The sequence below is a fragment of the Molossus molossus genome, unplaced genomic scaffold (genome assembly GCF_014108415.1).
Source record: "Molossus molossus isolate mMolMol1 unplaced genomic scaffold, mMolMol1.p scaffold_m16_p_21, whole genome shotgun sequence".
Taxonomy (NCBI): domain Eukaryota; kingdom Metazoa; phylum Chordata; class Mammalia; order Chiroptera; family Molossidae; genus Molossus; species Molossus molossus.
This window is the reverse complement of record NW_023425357.1, coordinates 17,140,248-17,161,741: the sequence shown is the minus strand read 5'-3', so window position 1 is coordinate 17,161,741 and position 21,494 is coordinate 17,140,248. Positions and strand designations below refer to the sequence as shown.

Here is a 21,494-nt window from a genome sequence, read left to right as displayed (position 1 = left end):
CAAGGAAGGGCATGGAAGTTCCATATCCTCTCTGGGCACACCATCCTCCCAGCACCTCGATGTGTTCATCAACCTAGAGGTCCCCAAACCCCACTGTGCAGGGTTTTACAAAGGCTTCATAATTGGTTACATCACGGATCACTGGTGAGGGAACTCAATCTCCAGCTCCTCTCCCTTCCTGGGAGGTCCAGGGCTGAAAGTTCTAAACCTCTAATCTCGCCCCTAATCTCCATCCTGAGGGTCCCCCTCTCCCATCAGGAGTCACCTCGCCGGCCTACAAAACACTCCGCAGAGTCCAGGACTTTCAGGAGCTCTGTGGCAGGAACCAGGTACACAGAGACCAAATATTTATTTTTTATTATTCCATAGTAGCAACCTATTTCATTTCATTACATATCATGGGTTACAATCTGTTGCCTATAAAACCTGTCCTACACATATATTATTGGGAACATGACTGATTCACTAGCTGATAATGACCACAAGGAGGCTTGGAAAAACTTCTCCCAGACCTCAGTATTGGGAATGCCTTCCTCTTAGCAATTGGTTTGCTTTAGGCTACTGGGTATTGAATGTGTTCCAAATCACATTCCCTTCTTCATTCTGCCTTCCAGGAACCTCAGAGAGAAATTGTGGCCCATGTTTAATAAAGTACATAGGGCCTTGTGACGTGTACTAGCCTTACGTCTGGCTAAATCTCTCCTTTATTCTTATTCCTTCTGCCCCTACATCCTCATTCACTCCTGTTTTAATCTTACATGTACAAGTGTGTTAAGGTGCCTCAAATCCATTTTGGAATGTGATAAGGTAAGCAATTATCACTCTTGGAAGATGAGACCTATGCCTTTGATTTCTTTGTATTTCTCCTGGATCCTGGCATAGTCTTTTCCACATGGTAGGGGCTCAACAAATTTCAGTTGACAATAAAGACCACTCTCTAGAAGCAACAGTGGGGGCAGGGGAAGGGCAAAGGAGGTGCTGACTGGTTCTCTGCAGCAGAGTGGGTCCAATTTAAACATCACAATTTAGACCCTAAGAGCCCCTGTCCAAATATCTGGAGAACTTCAAAGTTGCCATCAATTTTCCCACCTCCACATATCGATCTGCCACATCTCCTCCCTTTCAACTTGGCAACAATTTGAGAATTAGGATTTGCAACAAATCAATGAACTGCTCTCTGGAGGTAGACTTCTCTGTGTGGGTCACTCTGGAAAAGGCTGGTGGCCAGGCAGGGTTTGGTTCCCACAATGCTGACCTTTGGGTACACCAGCAATTTTCAACCTTTTTCATCCCATGGCACACATAAACTAATTATTAAAATTCTGTGACACACCAAGAAATATATTTTTTGCTAATCTGACAAAAAAAAAAGGTATAATTTTGATTGATTTACAAAAAAAAATAATAATAGTAATTACCTACCCTTTTTGCTCCAAAGTGACTTTAAAAAAATCAGGTGCCTAGCCCTAACCACTTTGGGTCAGTAGTTAGAGCATCAGCCCATGGACAGAAGGGTTGAGGGTTCGATTCCCAGTCAAGGACATGTGCCTGAATTGCAGGTTCAATCCTTGGCCCCAGAGGGGGTCGTGGGGGAGGCAACCACTGGATATGTCTCTCTCCTATCAATGTTTTTTTCTCTCTCTCTTCTTCCCTTCCACTGTACCTAAAAAAAAAAAAAATTAATGGAAAAATATCCTTGGGTGAGGATTAACAAAAAGAAATCAGGTACCTATCCTTGTTTATAAAGATTTCTGGAACCAAGAATTAACCAATCAGATGCAACCTTATTATGCGATGTGATCAATAAGACACAACTCTAAGATATGATCTATATATTTATGGTTCAAAACAGGGAATTCGCACTGGACGGCTGTTGTTGTGTTAGCTGTTGTCTTTTTTTTTTTTTTTTTTTAATTTGCCATCAAAGGGAAAAGAGGTCAGTGCCCCTGACTAAATAGTCAGGTATTGCAATGTTTAAAATATTCTTGCGGCACACTGGTTGAAAATTGGGCACACTGATGACTCAGAAATCAACTATAGAGTTTGAGCTGTTTCTAGTACGGGTCATGATTTGTCACTGATTCACTGGTGGAAAGGGCTTTGTGAATACAGCACACCAATTCAATATGGTGCATGTGCTCAGCTCCTGTGTCCAGACTGGAGGAATAGCTTGGAGCAACAGACAAGAATAGAATCAGCCCAGCCAGTGTGGCTCAGTGGATTGGGCGTTCTCCCATGCACCAAAAGGTCACCAGTTCGATTCCCAGTCAGGGCACATGCCTGGGTTGGGGGCTTGATCTCCAGTAGGGGGCATGCAGGAGGCAGCCAATCAATGTTTCTCTCTCACACTGCTGTTTCTCTCGCTCTCCCTCTCCCTTCCCCTCTCTAAAAAAAAAAACAAAAAACAATAAAAACATACATATAAAAAAAAAGAAACCAGCTGGCTCAGTTCAAAATTAAGACCAGAGCCCTGGCCAGTTTGGCTCAACGATTAGAGCGTCAGCCCACGGACCAGAGAGCCCTGGGTTCAGTTCCCGCTAAGGACACGTACCTCAGTTGCGGTTTGTCCCCGGCCCCTGTTGGGGTCATGTGGGTGGCAGCCACTCGATGTGTCTCTCTCACATTGATGTTTCTCTCTCCCTCTTTCTCCCTCTCTCCCTCCTGCTCTATCTGAAGGTAAACAGAAAAAAATAAAAATAAATAAATAAATTAATTAATTAATTAATTTTAAAAAATTAAGACCAGAGCCTTGGTCTCCTCAATACTGATGCCTGCATGTGAGTTGCCTTTCCAGATAAAAATGAGTGGCTTCTATGGGCCTTCTTGTTAGAACAGGCCTTTTCTCACTTTCCCTGATGTGCACCTTCTCTGAGGCCCTGTGGTCTGGTAACTGATGTTCCAGCCAAGAGGCCTGAGTCTGACCAGGATGAGATGGCAGGCATTTCAGCCCTTTCCTGCCCGGTCTCCACGGCCTCCTAAGAGAAGGTCCTTGGGTTTTTCATGAAGAGCATGCACCGACTGCAAAAGTCCAGAATTAGAAAGCATGCCACTTACTTTGTCTGAGTGCTCAATCCACCACGTGTGAACAGGGGAAGGAAAGACCCATTCAGCTATTTCCTGAGGCTACTGATCACATCTGCACACGGTTCCCCTCAATGTGGAGCTTCTGGGCCTTCTCCACCCCAAGAGTCCCTATGTGATGATGGCTTCTCTGCCCCAAGTCCAAAATTTCTTCCACATTCCCATGTTTTATCTTTAAAAATGCATGTGAATGCCCTGGTTGGTTTGGCTCAGTGGTTAGAGCGTCGGCCCGCGGTCCAGAGAGGCCCAGGTTCGGTTTCCGCTGGGGGCACGTACCTCGGTTGCAGTTTGTCCCCGGCCCTGGTTGGGTCGTGTGGGTGGCAGCCACACGATGTGTCCCTTTCACATTGATATTTCTCTCTCTCTCTCTCCCTCCCACTCTATCTGAACAAAAAAATGGAAAAAATGTCCTCGGGTGAGAATAAAAAAGAAAAAAAACAAAACAAAATAAAAATGCATCTGAATTTCTCATTCTGACCTGTATTTCTCCATTTGTTTTAGTGTAATTCTTTCCGTCAAGTCTTCTAGTAAAATTGTCCCCCCAGGAACAGGCGCCACAGGCCTGCACCAGCTTCAGAGGCCCTGTTGGAGCAGCTTGACCTCGGTCCATCTTACCCCAAATCCTGCTCTGCCAGGGTTCAGAGAGGCTGGAGCAAGTGCTGCCTGGTGCCCTCATGCAGGCACCAGGCTACAGCAGCAGATCAGCCCATCTGCAGGACATCAACCCCCTCATCTCTCAATGTAGGAAGGCAAGCCTGAGTTGGAGCAGGCCCTAAAGGCCATGGAGAGCTCACACACGCCCCTGCACAGACAGGCAGTAGCTCCCCTCAGAACAGTGTGAGCAGTCATTAACCTCAAGTCACTCTCGTTACAGCCAAAGCTACCCCAGGTTAGCCCTGGCCCAGAACTTCATGACCCTTTGCCCTGGAGGTCACAAACTAGAGATTTGTGGGACTTGTTCACTTGGCTCTCAAGGTGTTATTTTTCCCCCCTTAGACTAGTTGCCAAATTCAACTATTAAAGGATTAAAAACAACAACAAAAAAGTCAGATCTCTAGCATCTCCTGAAAAAAAAAGTCTGAAGACCTAGCAACTGTAGCCCTGCCCTCCACTTAGGACAAATTGTGGATGCCCCCTCCAAAGGGCATGTCCTGCACTTTGCCACAATCCTACCACTCCCTATTGTCCCAGCCCTTAACTCTTCTCCCTGCCCACCAGGCCCCTGGAGGCCTCAGAGTGGGCCACCCTGCTGCAGTCCAACAGCAACTAGAACGAGAAGGGAACATGAAGTCCCAAGAAGTTAAATGACTTACCCTTGTTCAAAGAACCAGTTAATTAAAACTCCACTATATGGCAATTTGCTTTATATTTCACTAAGACTGATTCTATTTCAGAGCAATGTCACTATATTTCTACCCCAGCTTTTTGCAAGGGAGGGAAGGGAGCTGGGAAAAGAGAGAGAATGCTGTCCTTGCTTAGCCTGAAAGAGTACATTTACAATAGCCAGTAACTTCCTAATCAGTCTCCGGGAAGCTCATGGACCTTTGGCTGATACCGACTGGAGACCTTGAAGGGGTATAAAACCTGGCTCCTCACAGTGCCTGCCCAGCCTCGAAGCCCCTTTCCCAGTGCAGGTAAGGACTGGGACCCCTTGCATGTCTGCATTTTTGGGGACATTTTCCCAAATGCCCTCCCTCCAAACATACTCCAACTGCTCTACCTTCATCTGGGGGCTGGGATGGGTAATGTGGGAACCTGAAAACAGACAAATGGACAGACAGCAGGAACCAATTTATAACTGAAACTACCCCTTGTTGGCAGGGTCAGCCACCTAGTTGGCCACCCAGCTACACCCACGGGGCTAGAGCTGGGCTTGGCTAAACGCCCTATTTGTCTTTGGGAAACTGCTGGCGCCAGTTGAGTCAGATTAATGAATACCTTCAGGGTTTCCTTTTACAACATTCTCCAGAGAGGGGCATTTTGAACCTCTAGGTCACTGTGAGAATCATTAACAACCCCCTTCCACCCCCACCCCTGCCAGCACTACAACTGCCAACCTGACAATGAGCTTGAGCCATTGGACCTGAGAGAAGCTGTTTGCTGGTGTTATTAACAGAGCAAGAGAGACAAAACCGCCCTAGGTCCCGCCATGGAAACACCAAGACTCCCGGTCAGAGAGGGCTCCCTGACCACCCTTCTTCAACCTCTATCACATTTCCCTTTCTTCAACATCCTAGAAACATCACTTCCTAGCATGACTGCATTTGTTTACATGGGTATTAAGGTCCCCTCAACAAGAAACTAAGTGTCATGAAAGCAGTGTCTCATCTGAATTGCTTGCAGCCTTATCCTTGCACTTTAAGCACTGCTTGCCACTTAGTAGGTGCTCAACAAATCCATTGGCGGAGTAAATGAACAGGCAAATCAACAGTAGCCCACTTCTGGGAAAACTATAAAGTCAGGGCTGCCCAGCTGTCTCCTGGGCCACAGAGCTGGCCTGTCAAAGTGTCAACCAAAACCTGCAGCCACAACATACCAGGGGACGTGCCTGCAGCCTTCCCCGCACAGCAAGCCCGCACACAGTGGGCATCCTAAGAACGGGGCCAGCTGCACTGGCTGCCCGTGGCAGTGCTGTGGACCTAATTCCCACACTTTTCCGGGGACAGGGACACTGTCAGACATTTTAAAAGGTGAAACATTACAATATTTCCCTAGTCTCCTCCAGTAATAATCCCGCTTTTACCCTGTTACAGAAGTAGCTGGAGAAGAGGTTCCCAGACACTTGGCCACCCCAGGACTGTGCCGTCTGCTAATCCTTGAGTAACAAAACCAACACAGGCACAGCACTGTTGTTCCTCACCGGTGGTAGGTTCAGGGCCTGCTTATATTCTTCTTCTGGGCCTTTGCCGTATTTCACAATAAAAATGAATGGGCCCTGGCCGGTTTGGCTCAGTGGTTAGAGCGTCGGCCTGCGGTCCAGAGAGACCCGGGTTCGGTTCCCGCTAAGGGCACGTACCTTGGTTACAGTTTGTCCCCGGCCCTGGTCGGTCGTGCGGGTGGCAGCCACTCGATGTGTTCCTTTCACGTCGATGTTTCTCTCTCTCTCTCTGTTCCTCTCTCTCCCTCCCACTCTACCTGGGCAAAAAATGGAAAAATGTCCTCGGGTGAGGATAAAAAAAAAAAAAAAAAAAATGAATGGAAGTAATTCATGTACTTCGTAAAAGAACATTCAAACCCTGAAGGGAGTAAAATGAAAAGGAGAGTCACCCCGACCCCCCAACCCTGATCTTGCTCCCAAGAGTTGACTCCAGTAACAGGTTCTTTTTTCATTCCTCTCTGTGCACACCAAAAGCATATGTACAAATCCTTTAAAATAAACACAAGGCATGCTGTCCTGTACCTCACCCCCCTTTATATCTCCGAGGTCTTTCCTAAGGAGCAAATACAGACTGATTCAGAAAGGAATTTAGTCCAAGTTCATGGTCAGAAACCCTCCTCCTGTTGACTGAGTGCTCAGGTGAGCGGCCCCGACGTGGAGGAGCTGGTCCTGTCAACCATATGAATCTGTGACTACCAGAGCACTGTGGTTCCTTTCTAAACACGCGGTTTGGCATATTTGCTTTTCCCAGCAACCTCTGAGCCGCCTGGGCTCCCTACGGCTGACCCACTGGGAACACCCAGAAAGCACAGCCTTCCGGTTTCCAGGTTCCTGTGAGCACTCCACATCGCTTTCTGAGGCTCCAGGAGGCATGTCTCAACCACCCAGTGCAGAAGGAAGCACGGGGCTGATAGGAGTTACCCCTAGAACTCTGAAGGAAGTTCAGAAGAGGAAGCTGGCACATGGTCTCGCATTATACAATGGGGATGGGGAGGGCTTACATTTGCCTGTGACACAGGTAAGGCTTCACTGAGTTCTACGTTTCATGAGTGGCTATTTTACCAACAGAGCTTAATAATGAGTGTCCCAGGGGTATGGGGCTGTACTGGGCCCCTCTCATTAGAGGGAGGGACACTGGCAATAGAAAGACCCCCCCTTCCCTCCTTTCTGCCTTCCTTTCCTTTATACATTCAACACACACATACCAAGCAGTGACTCTAGGCCAGGCACAGTGCTAAGCAGGGGAGAAAGTAGACGAATCTCACAGTAGCAGAGAAAAGAAACACGAACACAATCACTGGACATTGTCCAGTGTCCCCATATCCCCAAACACATGGACAGGCTAGGGAAAATACTTGTCTCGAACACAACCATGCTCTGGCCAAGAAAGGGCCTGCTCCAGGTGCCAGAAATGAGAAGGAAACCCAAAGCTAAAACCGAGAGTTGGAGAGAAAGCTGGGCAGGCCTAGGAGATTGGGGACTAGCTGGCAAGCCACAGGGGAGGCTGGGCTCCCAGCTGAGGCCGTGGCGCCAGCAGACACCTACTTCAGAAGGTTTTCTGCTCCCGTTCTCATCCGCACGGCTTTCAGGATCTGCTGGTTCAAGGCAGCCCTCTGATTCTGCAGTTTGCTCCGGCCAGTTTGTGCAAGGGGATTGCAACCCTACAAGAAAAGGAGAGATGCCCCATCAGAGGTCAGCCACTCTAAAATTGATGGCAACGTTTAATATGAGAGAGAAGGATTTTAAAAGTAAACTTTTCTGAAAATAAAAGTAACAACAACATGGGAAATATGTAAAATACTGGAAAGTATAAAAAAGAAGATAAAAGTCACTTTGATAATACAATTCCAAAACAGCCACTGTGAAATGGTTTCTTTCCTCCCCATGTAGTTTACATACATGTTGCTATTTTCCACATTAGTGGCTGTGTCGGGAGCCCCCAAGACCAAACCCATGTCTAGCGGGTTGCTAGGACTCACAGGACTCAGCATGTAGTTTCATTCATGGCTAAGATTTATGACAGTGACTTAGTGAGGGTGCATAGCTGGATCACAGAAGCAAAGACAGAGGCGGAGTCTGGAGGAATCATTGCACAGGATTCGTTGCACTCTCTCTCCCCCATGAGGGGTCGGTTACACAGAGCACGCTCTTCTCCCAGCATTATGTCCGCGGTGTCTGCACCCAGGTTGGCCTGTTTGAGAATTAACGTCCAGGGGTTCAGTTAAGGGGGCTGATCACAAAGGCACCCTCTACCTAGCACATACCAAAATTCCAGGCTCCCAGCAGAAAAGCAGGTGTTCATTACAAGCCACATGGTTTATCACCAGTGTAGGCACAGTACACCAACCTGATCAGCGAGGGGGTGGAGGCAACACGCCAAGAGCCAGGTTCCTTGAGGCCAGGCTGGGGCCAACCTTGCAAGCAGGCCTTCCTAAGGAGAGCAGCCTCAGGCCTGCTACATTAACCCTTTTCCGCACAGGGTACAGAAAGGTTATCATGTTTTCTCACTTCATACTCTATCACAAAAATTTCCTTTATTATGAAATGTTCCTCAAAACAATGAGTTAAATGATTGTATAATATTGCTCCCTTTTTAAAATTTTTATTTATTGCCCAGCTGGTGTGGCTCAGTGGACTGAGCATCATCACATAAACTGAGAGGTCTGGGCACATGCCCAGGTTGTGGGCTCCATCCCCAGTAGGGGAAGTGCAGGAGGCAGCCGATTGATGTGTCTCTCTCTCTAAAAAATCAGCCTGGACCTGGCCAGTTTGGCTCAGCGGTTGGAGCGTCGGTCTGCGGTCCAGAGAGACCTGGGTTCGGTTCCCGCTGGGGTCACGTTCCTTGGTTGCAGTTTGTCCCCGGCCCTGGTTGATTCGTGTAGGTGGCAGCCACTCGATGTGTCCCTTTCATGTCAATGTTTCTCTCTCTCTCTCTCTCTCTCTCTCCCCCTCCATCCCTCCCAATCTATCTGTACAAAAAATGTAAGAAATGTCCCCGGGTGAGGATAAAAAGAAAAATCAGCCCGGACACATTTGGCTAAGTGGTTAGAACGTGGGCCCATGGATCAAAGAGTCATGGGTTTGATTCCGGTCAGGGGCATGTACCTCGGTTGAGGTTTGGTCCCCAGCCCTGGTCAGGGTTGTGTGGGAAGCAGCAGCCAATTGATGTGTCTCTCTCACATCGATGTTTCTCTCTCTCTCTCTCTCCCCACCCCCCTTCCTCCAACTCTGTCTGAAGATAAATAGAAAAATATCCTTGGGTGAGGATTCAAACATATATATATATATATATATATATATATATATATAAATAAAAACATATTCAAAAATTTTTATTGACTGATTTTAGAGGGAAAAGGGGAGGGAGAGAAACATCGCTTTGTTGTTCTACTTGTTTATGCATTCACTGGTTGATTCTTATATGTGCCCTGACCTGGGATCAAACCTGAAACCTTGTGCATTGGTGCAATGCTCTAACCAACTGAACTACCTGGCCAGGGCTGCCCCCTCTTTAGGATTTACCATTTCCTTATAGTTGGACAATTACACTGTTTCCAAGCATCTGCTATTATATAAGTATCCAATGCCCATTTGTAAACATGAAGCTTTATAAATTTCAAGTTTTTTCTTTAAGTACATTTCTAGAACAGTCTGATAGATTCTAACGTCAATTGTCTGCCTACTGCATGGGCCCGATCAGGGCCAGGGAACCAAACCTGCAACCCAGGTACATGCCCTTGACCAGAATCGAACCTGAGACACTTCAGTCTGCAGGATGATGCTCTTAACCACTGAGCCAAACCGGCCAGAGCAGAAAAGTATAATTTTTAGTCTTTGCCAAGTTGCTATGCAAAAACAGGTATCCTATTCTTCAAATTTGCATTTATTATTAGTGAAGGTAAATACCCCCCCCCCCCCCCCATATATTATTGATCACTTGAATTTCTTTGTTAGTGAGTTATCTGTGTTCTCTGTCCATTATTTCCTGGGATATTTGGATTACAATGTTTCATTCTGAAAAGCTTAAGATCTGAATAACAGTTTCATTTTAACCTAATGGTATTCTTCCCACCCAGCAGGTAGAAGCACTGGGATCTGAGTGGAGGCTCCATTATCTTGAGGTTCTGCTCACTGATGGGGCTGTGGTTACACCCTGGGAGTGGCTAGTGGGCAGTATTGGCGAAAAGACTGCCTTTTCTTTCTAGCTGCGTCATTACCAAGGGCAGCTCTGCACACACCTGGCTTCCCCTTGAAGGAGAGAGAATGGTTTATCTACAGCCCCAAGCTTCTCAGAGATCCCCATATCAGTGGCCTTTGGACTAGCAAGTCTGGAATGAGTTACATGTCTCCTTCCACAAAGATTTCTCATTCTCACTTCCCTGCAGGTTGCCACTCACCTGTCCCCTACACAACCCTCCAATTTCAAATTACACAGAGATTAAGAATTTGAGTTGGAATGATCTCACAGTTAACATCTTTCAAATTATTAAAAGATCCCTGATTCAAAATAAAAATCAGAAAACTGTCTTTTCAGCTATGATGAAGGTATCTTTAATATTAAGGTAATTTATTATTTTTTTAAAATATGTTTTTATTGATTTTACAGAGAGAGGAAGGGAGAAGAGAGAGATAGAAACATCAATTGGCTCTCTCCTGCACGCCCCCATGGAGGGGGGGGCGTCAAGCCCACAGCCTGGGCATGTGCCCTGACTGGGAATCGAACCAGCGACCTCTCAATGCATGGGATGATGCTCAACCAACTGAGCCACACTGGCCAGGCAAGCTAGCTCAATATTAAAGGGCTAAAATAATTGCCAGCCTCTTTCCTTTCCACTTCCTAAAATTACTACGAAGTAGTTCAATCTGACTCAAAATTACATGGTTCATCAAAGCTGTGTTCCATCTGACAGAGAAGGTTTAATGACTAATTTTTTAATGTACATTCTCAGAGCTGAGATAAGCAGCCATTCCAGCTCATGGATAAGAACTTTTCTTGCGTCTATACTTTATCCAACTTCTCTGGCTGGCTGGGAATTGCTACACCCTAACCAGCCCGCAGTTGTGGGGTCAAGTTTCTAGATAAGACATAGGAATGTTTAGGATTAGATTTGACTGAGTCATTGGCTCCAAATGACATTACTTCTTCCTAACAAGTAAGAATGCTAGTCCTGCTGGGAACACTAGAAACATCCATGGGGTTACTGAGAAACTCCCCAGGGCCCTGAGAGGTAAATTTGGGCAAGACAGTGAGAAGGACCCCTCTGACATCACTGGCCATCCATGTCCACTGGTGCCTGCCAGGGGTTCTCTGCTAGTGGAAACCCACAATCTTTGCCCACAACTTAGTGCTTGATTGGTTCACAACAGGATGTAGAGCTGCTCTAAAACTAGGGTTTGTGTCAGGGACCAGGGCAGCACCTGCTTGGCCTGGGAAGGGGGCAACTGAATTGTTCTGGCCTCCAGGGCCACTGTCTGCACGGCTTTCGGTGAAGTCAGTCTTTTTTTTTTTTTAAACAGGTCATATTTACATCCTTTATTTATGTTTTCTTTATTGATTTTGGAGAGAGGAAGGGAGAGAAAGAGAAACATCGGTGAGAGAACATCGACTGCCCACCTCCTGCTCACTCCCCACTGGGGATCGGGCCCACAACCTGGGCATGTGCCCTGACTGGGAATCGAACCAGCAACCTCTTGGTGCATGGGTCAATGCACAACCACTGAGCCACACCGGCCAGGCTGAAGTGAGTCTTTTCCTTACGTGGGGTCTGTCAGTTCCCTTACCAGACTAAAGTTTGGGCACTTGCATTAGTTTCAGAAAGTGAAAGAATGGTCCAACAGCCAACACTCAAGGGCAAGTACTGAGCGCACCTGAGCTCCATCACTAGCTCTGTGGGCGTCTCCTATGTGTCAGGTGGCTGATGTGGACCTCAGATCCCACACTCTGAGGCTTAGAGGCTAAGTGAGCTACTCAAGACCATAGCGGCGCCCTGACCGGTTTGGCTCAGCGGTTAGACCGTTGGCCAGCAGACCGAAAGGTCCTAGGTCTGATTTCCAGTCAAGGGCATGTACCTGGGTTGCAGGTTTGATTCCCCAGCCCTGGTCGGGGTCATGCGGGAGGCGACGAACCGATGTGTGTCTGTCATGCGAATGTTTCTCACGTCCTTCCTGGTACTCTAAGATGGGCTGTGAGGCAGCCTGAGCAGCAGAATGTGTGGAATGTGTGGGAATGCTGGGACAGCTTGCTTGCCCATCCCCAGCCACCCCTCACATGCTCCCTGGCTGAGGGTTGCCCAGCATCACTGCACATCCTTGGGACATAGTGACCTGTGTCCCACTCTCCCTCCTCATAGCCCAGGATAGTCAGGCATGGTAAATCTATATTCCTACCCCTCCCTTCCAAGAGGAAGAACCTCTGACTCATGCCTGGCCATTTGGAAAATCAAAGGCCCCTGGCCTTTAAATTGGTTCAGGGGGAGCACCTGACACTGCACAATCAGAACCCCTCAGGCTTCATTTCCCCCATTAGCTGTGAATCTAGGGGGATGTTAGACCAGGCAGCTGTAGCTACCTCACCATAGCAGGGGAGTGTCTTCTCAGAAATGAAGCCAATCCAGAGGGAGCAAAGCTGAGAAGCTGTCTTGATGGCAACATCGGAGCCCTAGATCAAGCCAGGCCTGAAGCCATTCCTATGGACTTCTGAGTTGCAGGAACCAATGCATTAACTTTTTTAAAAAATATATTTTTATTTATTTTTAGAGAGAGAGGAAGGGAGAGGGAGAAAGAGATAGAAACATCGATGTGAGAGAGAACCATTGATTGGCTGCCTCCTGCATACCCCCTACTAGAGATCAAGCCCACACCTGGACATATGCCCTGACCAGGAATCAAACATGTTGGTGCATGGGACAACACTCAACCGTTGAGCCATACCGGCTGGGTCCAATGTGTTCACTTTTTAAATTGAGGTATAATGTACATATAGTAAAATACATAGAGTTTAAGTACATAGTACACTGAGTTTGGACAAATGTATAAACCCGTGTAACCACCACTCCAGTAAAAAAAAAAAAGAACATTTCCATCACCCCCAGGCAACCAGTACCCTGGTTTCTATCACCATAGACTTCTACTTGTTCTAGAATTTCACATAAATGAAATTCTTTGTATTCTTTGTGTCTGACTTATTTTTGCCCAATATTTGAGATTCATCAATGTTGTTGTACTTATCAGTGTTTTTTTTCCTTTTTAGTGTGAGTAGAATTCCATGGTAGGGATGTTTTACCGGTGTTTATCTGCTTAAGTCATTTTGGATTGGATTTTCCTGGTGCCTGCAACTCAGTCAGTCCTAACTTAGAATAAGTTAACCGAGAGTGAAAACTTCATTTGTCAACATACACCTGCACGCCCTAGTGTACATTCAGACTGTTCAGCTGGAAAGCAAGTACTAAAGAGCAGGACATAGGAAAAAACTGGAGGCACTTGATTTGAAAGAAAGGGAAGGATACTTGACTTACACTTGCAGACTGGCACTGAACTGGCGGATAGGCCAGGCCACCGGGAAGGCAGACACAGGGGGTACGGATCAGTCTTTCCTCCCAGACTGGGAGCCTGCTCTGGGCAGTGCCTGGTGCCTGGCACCCCTCCACTGAAAGAACCAGTGGGGTCCTTCTTACACACAGTCATAGATAAAGCCCATTCACATAGATGTGTTTCAAGAAAAATGAGGACACGGTGTGAACTTGGGGTCTCCAGGTCAGAAGTAAGACTGAGTGAGGGATGGCTAGAAATCCTCACAGGGGGCACAGGAGAGCAGGTGCTTTTTGCTGCTTCTCTAACGCAGCTATTTCTCTGCCTTTCTCATTCCTTCCTAGTTACGTAATTCCTCACTCAAACAGCAAACTCTGGAAAACAGAATTGTTTGTTTATGAGTTAGCCAGAAGCTGTCAACCAGAAAGCACAGAAATAGCATGCAACACCCTGCAATACACACATATGTTTTCTTTAACTCTTCACCACGCTAGAGATTCAGGACGGGTTGGATGAACAGAACCCAGCTTTTCCACACCCATAAAAATTAAAGCATGAATCTGGCACTTGTGCAGAGCCCTCCTGCCCTTCCCAGATCTCCAGCAGGGCTGTAGCCGAGGTTCAGTTGCCTCCCTCCAGCATCCCAACCCATTTACCCACAATATAAATCAACACTCAGCCACAACCTTTAACTAGAGGCTCCCTTCAGTCAGTTCTACAAACCTTTATAAACATCTACTGTGTGCCATTCAGTTATTTTTCCAACATGCTGAATGAATAACAAAGATTTACAATCACTAAAATTTCTATGAATCAAATGTATTTCCAGACCCAACTAATGACCTGCTTATTTCAACCAGTAGGATGTCGTCACTGACAGTTAATAGTCCTTATCTAGAAGGTGACTGTATGGGATGGGGTGGGGACTGGTATGTGTGTGTGATTTTGTATACTTCTGTGATTACCTTTTTTTACAACAATTTATGTTACTTTTATAATACAAATAATATCGAAGAAAAAGAAACCACAGTATATTTCTGAAATGGCTTTCAATCACCTTCCTTTTCTCTCCTTACAATTGCTTGAACCCTGGGACTTTCTGAGGGCATATGGCCGCAGTGAACTCCGTGGGTCTGACCAGAAAGGCCAGAAAGACCTGTATCTCTCCCCATCTCTGGGGCCGCAGGCAGGAGACCTCGCTTTTGCTGGTACCCCTTGCCGCCCGCCACAGCAGACACTCGGGCCTCTGGCTGGGCTGCACCTGCTGCCTCACTGTCCTCTGTGGCGCCTCCAATGTAGCCTTTGTTGTCATGAGACTCTGGCACCTGAGCCAAACAAGGAAGTGGTAACCAACCTAAAGCCAATGCCTCGTCTCATCAGGTGGTTTCTTGGAATCTGTCCAAATAGCCTCAGGAAGCAAGGGACATTCAGTGTTACAGCTCATCACCCTGACTCTCCTCTGAGTCACCATGAAAATTCTGTTTTTGCCAGGGGACCCCTCCTGGCCAGGATCCCACTGTGTGAGAAGGTATTTGTCAGACACACCCTCTAGGCTGCCAGTGTGTACCAGTGCAGCTAGGCAGACCCTCACCGAGGCCATGACCACCCTGGGCACATGCAACCTGGGCTTCAGGACTTGTCTCTGGCCATGGTGGGGTCTGGGGTGGGGAGGAGGCAGCATCACAAACCTTCACATACCTCCTCCTCCCTCGCCTCCCCACGGGAAAGGAGTCAAGGCTCCAAGGGGAGGGGTCCAAATACCTGGAGGGACATCATCACTACCCAGAAAAGCTGGAGCTGATGAGTCCCCACGGTCTGTACTCTGTGGATCGGCCCAGCAGAAGGCTTCCCCCCACACACGTGCATAACGTGAAATTACACCCCACTGAGACGCATGGTGCAGGGAAGGAACTAGGAGGAGCTTCTGGGTTTGTGGGGGGAAAAAAAAAACTCCTGCCTTCTGTGCTGGCGCCTCCAGGAGGCCCAGAGTAAACAGCTACCATAAACCAGGACACTGTGGACCTTGGGGCCCTGTCCAGCCTGGAGTTTCTGTGAACAAACCACTTCTCTGGCTCTTGGGTAAAAACAATGGCGCTAAATCCATTTTGGGTCATTAGCGTTCCCAGAGGATGCAGAGGCAGAGATAAGCGCTAACAATGCCGCACTTTGTGGCGACTCTTCTTCCACACAGCACGACCTTTCACTCGGGCCTTTCAACAGTCCTGGGGAACAGCTTTCTCTAGTTTTTCTCCAGCTGCTTTTCTCTGGGCCAAGAACAGGTTTTCCTTCAGGTTTTAGCTCTCAGGACGCAGTGTGTCGGAAACGTGCATGACACTGCTTGAACAACGGGCCAGAACACACGTTCTTCAAAGACCTTCATTAGGATGAGTGCAAAAATATGTTCGGGGGGAAAAGCTCCATTTCCACTGGTCATTCTTTTTGGAAAGTAATTTGTAGTAGAAATCTTACAGAGCTGTACTTTTATGTAAACATGAATGGCAAGAAAGAAAGAAAAAGCAGTGAGAAGCCAGAGAAGAAAGAAACATATTGTGATAGACCAGAAAGTGTTCTATTTTTTGTTTGTTTTTAATCCAAAGACCCCCCTCCATGCTGCGGGGTGCCCATGCCTGACCTGGGGCCAAGTTGTGTTCGTGTCCTTGGACCCTGTACAGCCAAATCCTGTAAAACCCCAAGAAGACCCTGATTTATGAAGGGGCCTCCTTCTCTGCCAGTGATTATCTCACACATTCAGGGGCCAGGCCCAGCCAGCACAATGGACTTTAGCAATTAGTCTCACATTGTATGTATAAGTCACACAAAATATACTGTAGCTGTGAATATGGACTGTGGACCCCCATTTTCTGCTCTCTGGTCTAAAGCAAAAAAGCTGATTCCTATCCAAGCATGGACCAAGCTATCGGACAAAGCACCAACACCTCAGGAAACGAGAGGCCCACTATGAACAGAAGCCATACTGAATCAGGGTGGAGTATGCCCCCAGAACCTGACAGCCATCGGGCTTAGAGCTGCCACTAGATAAATGATTTTGGCATGAATGGAGTAGAATGGCATTTTCTTTTTTTGTTAATCCTCACCCAAGGATATTTTTCCTTTGATTTTTAGAGAGAATGGGAGAGAGGGAGGGAGACAGAGGAACACTGATGTGAGAAAGACACATCAATTGGTTGCCTCCTGCACAACCCTGACCAGGTCAAGGATCTGTAACCCAGGTAAGGTGCCGTTGGCCGGAATCAAATCCGCCACCCTTTGGTCCATGGGCCAATGCTGTAACCGCTGAGCCAAACTGGTGAAGGCTAGAATGGCATTTTCAAGAAAAAAGGAAGGGGAGATGCCCTGGCCGGTTTGGCTCAGCGGTTAGAGCATCGGCCTGCGGTCCGGAGAGACCCGGGTTCGGTTCCCGCTAAGGGCACGTACTTCGGTTGCAGTTTGTCCCCGGCCCTGGTCGGTCGTGCGGGTGGCAGCCACTCGATGTGTCCCTTTCACGTCGATGTTTCTCTCTCTCTCTCTTCCTCTCTCTCCCTCCCACTCTATCTGTACAAAAAATGGAAAAAAATGTCCTCGGGTGAGGAAAAAAAAAGGAAGGGGAGAGAAGGTAGGATAAAGAGACCAGGATGAAAGAGAAGCTGGACTTTAGCAGACATTAATCTGGTCCCATAAGGGTGCGCAAAATTCCAAAAGTTCAAAGACAAGATGGAGGAGCCTGCTGGGGGCAGCTATACGATGCCTTGACTACATTCCTAGCCTGGAGGGTCCTCAGCACTCCTGGTTGGCTGCACCCAACAGTGCAGCAGCTATTCCAATCCTCGCTCGCCACTCGCCCCACAGCTTCTCTTCTCCCTCTTGAATCTTCAACAAACACACCCCACCCGCCTTCAGCTTTAAAATGGCTCTATATGGCCTCATTCTCTCTTTACTAGCCCCATCTCCCTCCAACAACTATCTTCTCTGCCATTCTCCCCCTGCAGCTGCACACAGACTTTCGACCTCACCTCTCCACTCACTCATTTACTAACAACCCCCAAAGGACTAAGTCCTAAATCCTAAAAGACTAAGTCTTCTGACTTGACAACCTCACTTCTCCACTGAAAAGTCTCTCTCAGCTTCCTCAACAGGAATGCCACCTTCCTGGAGTGCCTCCCATCTCTCTGCCTGTCCTGTAAGTGGAGGTACTATTCCCTTCTGTCAATGTTCCACACTGGTGCCCCACAAAGCCACATCTCCAGCCAGGGTGCTCTTGGAGCTGCCAAGTCCTTGGAGTAAACTCCCCACTGGGACTACCACATGGGGGCCTCAAGTCCACCTGCCCCCACACCAGCTTCCTGGGTTCCCCACGTCAGTGAGGGACATGACCATCCGCTCAGACACCTAAGCAGATTGCCCGACCATATCCTGTCCCTTAGTTCTTCCCTTCCCTGCTGACACTGCTGTTGCTCAGGCCCTCATCATTTCGCGCTCCTCACTGAATCAATGCCTTCAGTCTGAGTTAGGGGCGCAAGCTGGTGGGAAGGATGGGTGCTGAGGCTTTACACAGCACTTTATATAATTGACTAAAAAGCCTTTAATAGTCTGTATCAGAGTAGGAAGGGCAGAGATAATGGCGATCACAGGGGGCTAAGCCCTAGGCCTCCGACTCTAATTCCCCCCTGCCTGGCTCTACCACTGCCTCTCCCCATCTCCCATCAACCAACAACTTAGCTGTCAAAGTGGTCTTTCTGTGACAGGAATCTCACATGTCTGGTCCTGCACAAAACACTGATGGATCCCTGTCTCTCTTCCCAAACTCCACATCCCAGAAGCTTCCCTCACAAGCATTCACAATTCCACTCCTTTGCCTATTCCATTCCCTCTACCTGATGTGCTCACCCCCCCACCCCCCACCCTGGCCAATCTCATCCTTCTCCACCTTTCATTCAAAGAGCATTTGCTTTAGATCAAACTGGCTCCTTATCACAGATCAGGAAGGGTTCAACAGTACTTTATTTATTTTGTAATCCTCGTCCAAGGATATGTTTTTATTGATTTTAGACAGAGAGGAAGGGAGAGAAAGAGAGAAGGAGAGGCAGAGGCAGAAGAGGAAGAGGAGGAGGAGGAGGAAGGAGGAGGAAGAGGAAGAGGAAGAGGAAGAGGAAGAGGAAGAAGAAGAAGAAGAAGAAGAAGAAAAGAGAGAGAGAGAAACATAAAACGGTTGCCTCCCATATGTGACCTGACTGGAGACTGAATCCACAAGAAGAAGAAAACGAAGAAGAAAAGAGAGAGAGAGAAACATAAAACGGTTGCCTCCCATATGTGACCTGACTGGAGACTGAATCCACAACCTGGGTATGTGCCCTGACTGGGAATTGAACCTGCCACCTTTTGGTGTAGGGGACAACGCTCCAATCAATAGAGCCACCCGGCCAGGGCAATACCAGCACCTTTTATTATCCTTATACAAAAATCATTCTTTGAACTGATATGACATAGCACAATGATCACTACAAGGTCTCCTTTTCAAAAGAGACGTTTCTCAGGGTAAACCAGTGATTTATCTTATTTTGCACCCGTGATTCTTTTATCTACCACCACAGTAACTGCATCTAAGAAAGATCCAACTCTGCATCCTTTCAAGGCTCCCTGGCTAGCTACTCTTTCCCAGGCACATCCTCCCCCTGGGAAACCTGTTCTGGAAGAACTGGGAACATAACCCTCACAGGTGTTTGTTGTCCATCTCTTCTGTCCCTCCCTAGGTCATTTCCTCCAGATGGTGCTGGAGTTCCAGACCTCCACCTGTTCAAGGAAACAATTCAGGGAGGAAATGATGTCCCAGAAAGAGGTAGCAACTTGCAAGAGGCTACAAAGCAATTTTATAGGGTTGGCAGTCAGGATCCAGGGCCCTAGGACTGAGATCTAGTGATTCCCAGGCCCTGCCTCCTTCGGCAATTCCATGGCCTGTGATCCTCTGTCCCAAATGCCACACATAATTAGAAGTTATACTCCTGTAATTCCATGATGACATCTTTGAACTTAAATATACCTTAAAACTACTCTTTTTTTAAAATGCTAAAAGCAATCCACTTGAAAAAAATTTCCCACTCTGTTCTCACCTGTTTCGATTCCCCTCGAGTCCTGCCCATCCCCTGGGGCCACTGCTCCTCACCAGAAAGCAAAAGCCTCACAAGGAAGGAGGAAGATGCCAAGTCCATCTGCCACTGGATCATTAGGCTTTGAACAATTAAGAATTGATTGCTCTGTGGGAAATAGTTTCACTTCCCTATTTATAATTACACACTCTACCTTCGGTCATATGTCTTATAAAAAAAACAACAATCTCTCAACCCACCTAGTTAAACCTGGCCAAGCGCCAAAAGCTATTTTTAGACTGGTGGGGACCTGCAAGGAGGTAGAGTGGAAGGTGTCTTTGTGACTCAAAAGCATCTTTGTAGCCCAGGCCTCGCCACCTGCGGGCACCCAAGCACCCCCTCTCCGCGGGCTGGGGTCGTTTTTGAGGGACTGGGCTGTGTGGGCTGCTCTCCCCAGGGCAGGAGGGCTGTGTGTGTGCCGGGGGTCGCCTGGACGTGCCAAGTTCCCGCGAAGCCCGCACTCGCCGCGAGTTTCTCCAACAATCAAAGAAGTCAGGTTTGCCGCGCTCACGCCCTCCTGGGCAAGTTGGGGTAGGAGAGGGGGCGACGCCCGAGGTCACCTCCCACCAGCAGCTCTCTCCTGCCCTCTAAACAGTCAAAGACGCGGATACTGGAAGCATTCTAGAGGCAAAAAAGGACCGCCAAGCCGCCTGGAGCGGTCCTTCCATCTCCACCCGTGGCCCGCCGAGCTCTCGGGTCCTAATGCGCGGCGAAGAGGAGAAACGGATCCCTTCCCCAGGCCCACCCTCCCCGCCCCATCCTCTGCCCGCACCTGCGCGGGGCGGCCCCAGGCGACCCTTCCCCCTTCCCAACTCCGGAAGCCACCTGCTCTCGGCGGCCGGGTACACGACAGCCCCACCCCTCCTCACCCCCAGCCTCACGCCCGCCCGCCCTAGGCCAGCGCGCCCCCTCCCCCTCCGGCCTGGTCGACCCCAGCCGCGATCTCCCGCAGTCCCCTCCAGAGTCTGGGGGAAAGGTCTGCAGCCCGCAGCTCGCCGCCCGCCCGAGGCCACCAACCTTCCGAAAGTAGCCGTCGTCCTTCTTCTCCAGAGGCTGGGGGGCCGCGGGAAGCAGAGCGTCAGTCATGCTGGCGGCACGGGCAGGGAGAGCCGACTGAGGCTGAGCAGCCGCTCCAGCCCCAGAGGGCGCCCTGACCCGCCCCGCTCCGCCCCGCCCGCGCGGCCGCCCAGCCAGCCCCCTTCGCCCGCCCCCGGGCCAGGCCCGGAGCCTTGGAGACCCAGCCAGGCGCGCCGAGACCACGCCCCGTGCCCCGCCCCGGCTCCTGATTGGCGGGGCGGAACCGGCGCCCCCGGCGGGAGGCTGGCCGCGCGGAGCGCTGGGACCCCCTGAGCGCGTCGTTCGCGCTCTCCAAGCCTCGGGGACCTAATCTGGGCGTCGTGGCTGCCCCAGCCCTGCGGTCCAGGGAGGGGCCGGGGTCTCCGCAGCTAGGCCCAGGCTGGGGACCCGGCCCCTCGTCTGGAGCCGTGGGGGTAAATGCAGCGAGCTAGGTAAAGTCGCAGCTCCTCCCCGGAGGAGCGCAGATTCCAGCGCAGGTGATCAGACCTGACGCCACGTCAAAAGCGGGGCTGGAGCGCTGGGCTCTGGGCCAAGTGGTCCCGGACAGCTTGTCGCCGGAAGGGACCCCGGGGCCGAGTCCGGGGCGCTGAGTGAGAGTTGGCTGCACTACCGAGGGCCTTGTCCGGGTGACTCAGACCGGTTGGCGCGGTGGTCGACTCCCTGTCCCCCCACCCTCGCTGCAGAGACTGGCGGATCCGCTGGGAGATGCAGACGGCCCTGGGAGATGGGGTCCGCCCATGAAAGGATCCCCAGAAAGGGTTTTGCGCCTGACTCAGCGGACGCTCTTGAGC

General features: G+C 49.1%; 1 protein-coding gene across 1 annotated transcript in view; it reads right to left on the bottom strand.

The window, feature by feature from the left end:
* Positions 1-20,724, bottom strand: part of RHPN2 (rhophilin Rho GTPase binding protein 2) — a 51,594-nt gene extending 30,870 nt beyond the window's left edge. Inside the window, exons 1-2 of the mRNA XM_036275916.1 lie at positions 20,644-20,724; positions 7,505-7,620 (exon numbers count right to left, since the gene is read on the bottom strand). Of these exons, the coding sequence (XP_036131809.1) occupies positions 7,505-7,620; positions 20,644-20,712 (185 nt within the window). The 5' untranslated portion in view covers positions 20,713-20,724. The remainder of the gene's footprint in view (positions 1-7,504; positions 7,621-20,643) is intronic.
* Positions 20,725-21,494: the final 770 nt, after the last annotated feature.